The sequence below is a fragment of the Puntigrus tetrazona genome, unplaced genomic scaffold, assembly GCF_018831695.1.
Source record: "Puntigrus tetrazona isolate hp1 unplaced genomic scaffold, ASM1883169v1 S000000513, whole genome shotgun sequence".
Lineage (NCBI taxonomy): Eukaryota > Metazoa > Chordata > Actinopteri > Cypriniformes > Cyprinidae > Puntigrus > Puntigrus tetrazona.
This window is the reverse complement of record NW_025048150.1, coordinates 949,412-957,500: the sequence shown is the minus strand read 5'-3', so window position 1 is coordinate 957,500 and position 8,089 is coordinate 949,412. Positions and strand designations below refer to the sequence as shown.

Genomic DNA, 8,089 nt, shown 5'->3' with positions numbered 1-8,089 from the left:
TCATCACATCACACTCAGAGCCGGAGACGTGTGCGGGACCGTTCTCTTCTAATAAGCAGACTTTCCAGTTTAAAGCGTTGGCTCGACGCTCGGACCTGTTCCGCTTTACTTATAATGTCCTCAGCGGTCAGAAATGTCCTTGTTAATGCAGTGAGACCTGTGCAAGAGCTGGAGCTAAAGCCTCAGGAAGCGTGTGCTGCTGGGTTTTCTCTTTGTTTGTCAACGCACGCTGCTTAATGCAACTATAAGGCATGAAGATATTATAAACTTTCCATAAAGCTGCTTTGAAACATATAACAACTATAATTGACTTCATGTGAAAACCTCTCTCGTGAAGCCTCGGCTGTGTGTGTGAGTGTGTGTGTGTGTGTGTGTGTGTGTGTGTGTGTGTGTGTGTGTGTGTGTGTGTGTGTGTGTGTGTTGTTTTGTACCTGTTGACTACAGGTACAGCGTGAGGGAGGTTTAGGGAGTCTTTCTTGCTCTTTCAGTCTCAAAGCTCAAGGTCTTTATGTGATACGGAGCTGAGTTTAAACCACTTTTATTGTGATTGACTCATTTGTGCGAGTTATTCTGAAGAATTAATTTTAGGTGTTAAGATGTTATCACAACAATACTATAAACATTTAAAATATTATTTGGAATATATTTTAATGCACACACATGCATGCATATATTCAAGGAAATATGCAATGTTTTTAAATTAAATGCATTTATATGTAATATAAATTATATGAATAAGTAAATGCGTGCAAATATTTACAAAATGCGTACTGTGTGTCTTTATATATACATATAAATGTACACACGCACATAAATGTTATATATACAAAAACATTTATTTTGGATGTGATTAATCGCATCGCAATGAAATTTAAATATTAATATGTGAGATGTCATGACGAACTTTAACTTTCCTGCGCTGGGTTTGATGCATAAAAAGATGGCACAGATATTATTACAACAATATTATAAGCATTTAAAATATTATTTGGAAAATATGTAATTATATTGAAAAAATTTAATAAATAAAATATATATTTATTATATTATTTTAAGCAATATACATTTTTTCGAATCAATTGTTGAATTTTATTTGTTAGTATTTATTTACTGTTACATTTTTACCCGTTTTTTTCTTCTAAGCTCTCGTTAAAACCAACGCACTTGACAACTGGCGTGATTTTGACAATTGCATGATATTAATAGTCGCACTTACGATTTCTGTTTAAAACGATGCATGCATTTACCGACGGATTAATAGTCGAACTGCGATAAAAGCAGTGCTGCTTTGACACTCGGTGACGAACACCTTGCTTTAATTAAACGGATGTTTTATAATAAAGCATCAGACGGCGAGGGATGTGACTGAAAGTCAAGTCTAAAAACGCGAATGCATGAATCATGAAGTGAATGAACTAAAAGGAACGGCTGGAATATAATGTGATCTACTCATGACTATAAGAACAAGTCAATCCGGGACAAATCCAAGCGAGAACTTCTAGTTAAGACGGGCTATTCCATTACGTATGACCTCTCTCTCTGTGTGTGTGTGTGTGTGTGTGTGTGTGTGTGTGTGTGTGTGTAAATTGAGCATGGCAGTTCGCTACCACAAGACGCAAACAGGCAAACAGACTTCACTCAGCAAAGATACACTGTTTACAGCCCCGTCAGTCCATCACCACACATTACACACAAACAAAACTCTCTACGGGTGTGTGTGTGTGTGTGTGGACGTTTAAAGCAGCCAGTGATGCATAGGTGTGTGTTTATCCCTATTCTGACAAGCAAACAGCATCAACACCGCTGTTTACTTCACAAAGCGTCCTCCGGCTTCAAGCGCAAGCCCACGGGAAGACGCCGAGACCGAACAGAAGAGGAGCTACAGAAAGAGCGAGTGCGTCTGAGGTCTTTTGAGTTTCTGCCTCCCGAACGCAAACGCCAAAGCAATTTAATGCTGCGGGACGTTTTACGGCCGAAGCTGAACATCTGAGTCGCAGCGGAGGCCACACACAGACGTGACCCGAGGACACGCATGGAAACCGCAGCCTCTCACGCACACGCTTAACACACGCTTAACACACACACGGGCTTCAACTCTACTGAGAAACACTGAGAGCAGAGCCGACGATGATGCTCAGCTCACGAAATCGGTCCTATTAGTTGACAAAAACGTTTTTTACCAAATGTCCAAAACGTCGAGTTCGCGAATGTTTTTTCTCGATTGTGTCAACGTTAGGGGAACGTTCCGTTTGGTCATGTTGCAAACATTATGAGAACGTGACTTTTGCATGTTCCCTAAACAGACAGTATAATTTAAAAACGTATAGAAATAGTGTTCTTGTGCTAACATTATTGAAAGTCGAGTAAACCTAAATAAACATTCTATTAAAACTGCACAACTTCATTTATGATAACGTGGAGAGAACCTTTCCAGAACGTTCTGAGAACGATACACGCAGCAGGAACAACAGAAGATGTATTATTTTTCCAAACAGGGTATGATATAATGAAATTATTTTAAACATTAAGTGCATTTCGTTTAATTTTTTATATACTAGTATTGCTGGCTTTTTGATTAATTGCTTTTGTTGGCTTCGTATAACAGCATCTGCTAAATGCATAAATGCAAATACATTTTCAGCAGAAATAAATCTATATTTTACAGTCAGACGGCATTACAATAATTTTACAATAATATTCTGATCTTAATTTAGCTATGCATTTTTTTATACATTTTCATCAAAAACAATTATATTGTAATATATAACAACAGCAACTATACGGCTTAACTGGAACTATAACTCTATTGTTATATTTACATTAATACGGTGTTAAAATGACTTTTGGTCCTAATTTATTTATCACACTTTAATTGTCTCAGTCACTAAAAGTTAGCATCTTTATAACATTCCCAGAATAAATAACTATATTATGATACAAACGCTGTAAAAAAATAATATTATTAATATTTTTATTATATTTTAGTTATCACTTAAATTAACATCATTTAACAATTTTATACGGGGTAACAAGTTATTTCAAGTTGAACTACTTTTTGTTTTTACAGTGTACACGGCAAACAAATGCTGTTTTATTTTTGTCTCGTTTCCAGCCAGAATATCAAGACCTTATTAAATCAGGATTTTCTAGACAAGTAAAAATTATTAAAACTAAATAATCTGCCAATGGCAAAAAGAAAAACAGATAATTTTGCCTACTCCGCTGGCATTTTTTTTAACAAGATAATACATTTTACTTGTCTAGAAAATCCCTCTTGATTTAAGAATTTCCAGATATTTTGACAATTTAAATGTTTTTTTTTTTTGCATGAAAATTACACGCACTTAGCCAGCAATATCACAACTGATAAAGCATAGCGACTGTCTCTTTTAATACCTGCGGCCCGCTAAACCTCCAAGGCCCTGTTACACAGACGAGTCTGAGCGAGTTTTATAAACATGGCTTAGAAGAAAGCGCTATGGGCGTGAATCTTAAGACGAAACAAAGCCGATGACTTGTTTATGATGTTTCTTTCTGCTCCGGATTATATATAAACAGTCTACGATGAGGCTTAAGCCTCCTTATAATTGGGTCCTGATTAATTGAGTCGGCGAACACACACACACACACACACACACATCTCGCGAGCCACTTTAACTGTCCCTTTCTTTTATTTCTGGTCTTTCTCTCTCCCGCTGCGTCTGACGCCTCAGCTCTCTCGTTTGGGGAGCGCCGCTAATAAACCTTGGAGCCTGGACTCCTCGCTGTCTCGCTCTCGCTCTCGCTCCGCTCAGATCTCTCTGATTTCTTGCCCAGTTCTCTTCTGTTGTCCAAAATGACAAGCGACTTTTTCTTAGTCTCTCTCTCTCTCTCTCTCCCTCCCTTCTGTCGTTTTCTCGCATTCTGCCCACTGTGACAAGACCGTGCCAGAGAAACACACACACACACACACACACACACACACACACACACACACTCGACAGCAGACACACAGCTGGACCCCAGCTGCCTACAAAGGCTGGGGTTTGGAAATCAATGAAGGCGAATGAAGAAAAAGGGAAAAGAGTTTAAATAAATTGGCACTTGAAAAAAGAAAACGCAAAGAGGCAATCGAGAGAGAGAGAGAAAACACGCGCGGAGAGACAATAGGCGAGGAAATGAGCTGTAACTGCAGCACTACGTCAAAACCAGAGGTCAAAGAGCATCCGTAATGGCAGATAACAAAGATGCGACGTTTCAGATCGGGTGACATCTTGAGTTAAGATGTCCGGAATCCGATCTCATCCAATCACGAACTTGGCTGGAGTTGTGACGGAGGGAACCGGCGGCTCCTACAGCGCTATCTCCGCGTCCCTCTCGCTACCGAGGACGGTATCTGCGCTGTCCTCTTGAGCGGCAGGACACGGGACAAAAGAACGGAAAATGTTTTGGGATGGACGCTCGCTAACGTTACAAACGTCTTATTCACACTCTTGAAAATAAAGGCGCTTAATGCCACGAAATGATCCTGCTTTTGCCACTTTGTGAAACGTAAAGGTGCTTCGGACGTTTGAAGCACTTCCCAAAAAACATTTAGACGAAAAGGTTCTTCTGCGGCATCATGAAGCACCTTTATGTTTTTTTTTTTTTAATGTTTGGAAAACCTCATTCTTGATCACGTGAACGTTCCGAACATTCCGCTGTATCTTTTTACGGCATTGTATCATTCAGAGAATGTTACTTTTATGTTACAAATTATTGGAACAAACATTCTGTTAAACGTTTGTTCGTAACTTTGAGATTTGTTAGTCGCAGTTCTGAGCATGTTCCCTGTTACCTGGACACTACCACCACACACACACACACACACTGATGATCATTAATCTGAATCTGCACTGTTTAACACTTAATAGCTGAGAAATGTGCTGTTGAGGCATGAAACAAGCAGTGAACACGTCAGAGAACTCTTACTGTGTTTGTTGCGATTGTGTGTTTTCTCATCACAATCATCTGTTCGGCATATGCACACACACACACACACACACACGCACACACACTTATTTTGTGTGGGAGACACAGCGTTACCTAAAACATTTTAAAGCGTCACCGTTCAATGTTTTTCAGCATTTTTTGACACGGCGTCGATGCGTGTGATTCTACGGTGACCCCAAAACCTCTATGAACTCTCAAACATGTAAATCTCAGGGTGTTACAAACTAGATTTAAAAGCGTTTACTGAAAACACAGATGCACGGACACATCTTACACATGAGACATTTGACAAAAAAAGATGTTTAAATGATACGTTAAAGACAAAGACAGTCTGTATTTTGGGTGCCTCCTATGGACCGATTTTCCAATTTTAAAAGTAAGTGACTTAAAATGTCCGGTCTTAAAAGAATCGCTTGTAAGATGAGTCCATGCTCTTAAAAATAAAGCTTGCTGAGGTTTCTGCAGCAGTCCCATAAAAGAACCATTTTGGTTCCCCAAAAGAACCTGCTTTTCAACCGAAGAACATTTTCCCCTATAAACAATCTCATTTCAGTTCAACGGAGCCAACGAAGAGTGTTTACTTTTAAGAGTGCAAGCATTTTACGCAACTGCGCGTACATCCATTAAAAAGCAGCTGATTCGTACACGTCGAGAGACTCGAGCGCGGAAGGAAAGCGGAGAGAAAGGATCCGGCCGCATTTGACCGATTGTGTGCTTTTTTTTGTGTTTGCACGGATCATTTTGTAAACCGAGCGACTCAAAACCCTGCTTTGCGTTACTTTGAAGCATCGGCGGCAAAAAGAGGAATCAAGGGAGCAAGTTTATCACATCTCACGTCTCCTATTTATGAACGCAGCGTGTTTGTGTGTGAGCTGACAGCAGGCTTCTGCCCGTTAGCTCTGGCCGTCACACACTGGTGTGAGGTCGACAAAAACGACACTTTCGTCGCATCCAAATGAAGAAGCTCTCTAACCACACACACACACACACACACGCACTTAAACACACACCGTCCTGCGCGCACGTCAAACGAAACGCCTTCGATCGTGTACAACGCCGCAGCTGATAAGATACACAATCACTCAGGTGGTCCAGCGAAGCACTTTCACACTTCTACCAAACCACTGAGGCATCGGATCTCTGGCGCGTCGGGAACGATCGTCTCGGCTTGTCTTGCGTTCGTGGGGATCTACACGCCATCTACAAACAAACACGGAACGCGAGGCCAATTCGTTTGTGGAGCGCGACTTTTGTGGGGTACACGTATAAAACCTGCCAGTGAACATTTGAGAAGACGCTCAAAGAGGCCCAAAAGAGCTCGTTTTATTCAGGAAAACCGAATGCGTTCAGTTCGTTTAGGTTGAGAAGGTACACAAAATAAAACGCACTACTAAACTGTCAATATGAAACGATACAGATGGGCTGTGGAGCTTTTTGAGGTTAAAGTCAACATTTACCGACTTAAGCTATTTTTTTTTTTTAGAAACAACAAGCGTTGTAAGACAGCTGCGATTTAAATGTGCATTTAATTTCAACAAAAATGCAATCATCGAGTGCAGCATCGGCCCTTTTTTGAAGAACAACGCATTACAGAACTGAAGCTAATTTCTGAATTAATAACATAAGCATAAATAAAGCGATCGCAGTTCTGAGTTGTGATAAAACAAATTATAGAGCTGCATTTATTATAATGATTGTTTTTTTATTATTTTTGCTCAATGCACAAAAATAATACTAACAACGTTAAAGTTCGCCCTGCTGTAATCATATAGTATCATGCATTATTAAAGTAAGATGAAATCACTGTTATACTAAGCTTATGCGAATTATTATTGTTTTCATTTCGCCTAAAAATAACGGTGGATCGGACAGAAACAGTGTTCAGTCTATCAGTTATAAGGCACGAGGATGGAAGGAAGTGCAGCACATGAAGTGCAGCTGAATGTTGTAAAACTCAATGAAAATGTGATGCTGAGGACTGCAGAAACGATGCGAAGCCGACCGCAAGTTCTGCAAACTTTAAAGCTGACAGCCAAGGCAAGAAAAAGTACGTGCAAGCCAATGATGCAGATAATAAGCGATATAATATTCGTTCGGGAAGCGCCTAAGAGCTAAACTAGTTTCTCTTGGAATGAATGAGCGCAGAAAAACGCAGAAACGTAGAAGCACTGACCTTGGTTTCTCCGCGGGTTCGCCTGCTTCCTCCGCTTTCCTCGGCTCCTCTCCGCCATGTCTCGGCCGTATTCGCCCGGTGCGCGCGAGGACGGCTCGTGCGGGTAAACGCGCGCCGCGTCGCTCCGCATCGCTCTGCAGCAGGCTCTCAGGCGCGCGTCGCGACCAGCAGCGGCTCTGGTGATGTCATCGGAGGCAGGTCCGGTGTCAGCCCAAACTGTGAAGCGTGTTCAAAGAAAAGGGGCAATCGCGCGCTTAAAAGCGTGTGATTTCAGAAGGTGCGCTTGCTTTTTTTTTTTAATAAAGACGCAATTGCGCTTTTTTCCCCTTTTTCTGGAGTTAAACACCAAAGTTACAGGCTGTGAGAAGGCCACGCAATATTAGTCATGATATGCATTCTATTGCTCCTAATAGGATAGAACTACCGTGCGAATAAAACTTGAGCAAATTAAAAACATGCATGAATTTGCATGAAAACGCGACGCTGCAGAAATGTGCAAAGTGGCTTGCCTGCTTAATTAGTTGGGGACGCGTAACGCTGGACGGTGACATCACTGAATCTCCAATTAATTGACTTTATCTGACTCTCTGCCATTGTCCTGTTGATAAATGATTTTCCCGTTGGCACCGTAAAGCTGCTCTGGCGCAATCAGCGCTGTATAAAGAACGATTTCGTGCTAGTTGTTTGTAGTTCAGACGCGTCACGTCCTTCTCAAATGTTAGGTTTGCGACATTTTCGCTTATTTCACTTATGCAAAAGCAAACGCGTTACCTTCAAACGTTGCGAGAGGCGTTTTAACGCGCAGGTACGCGTTTTATGGGGAGCGAGTCGCACCTGTTCCCGCGCCCCCCATCGGCCCGCGCTCCCGTCGATCGCTGTAGGAAGTATTGTATTGTCACCTCTTTTGTGCGAGTAATTGAACGGTAATCTGTTTAGCAACTGAAA

General features: G+C 41.1%; 1 protein-coding gene across 1 annotated transcript in view; it reads right to left on the bottom strand.

Annotated features, from left to right (window-relative positions):
- Window positions 1-8,029, bottom strand: part of LOC122334284 (zinc finger E-box-binding homeobox 1-like) — a 32,971-nt gene extending 24,942 nt beyond the window's left edge. Inside the window, 2 exon segments of the mRNA XM_043232061.1 lie at window positions 7,145-7,360; window positions 7,916-8,029. Of these exon segments, the coding sequence (XP_043087996.1) occupies window positions 7,145-7,274 (130 nt within the window). The 5' untranslated portion in view covers window positions 7,275-7,360; window positions 7,916-8,029.
- Window positions 8,030-8,089: the final 60 nt, after the last annotated feature.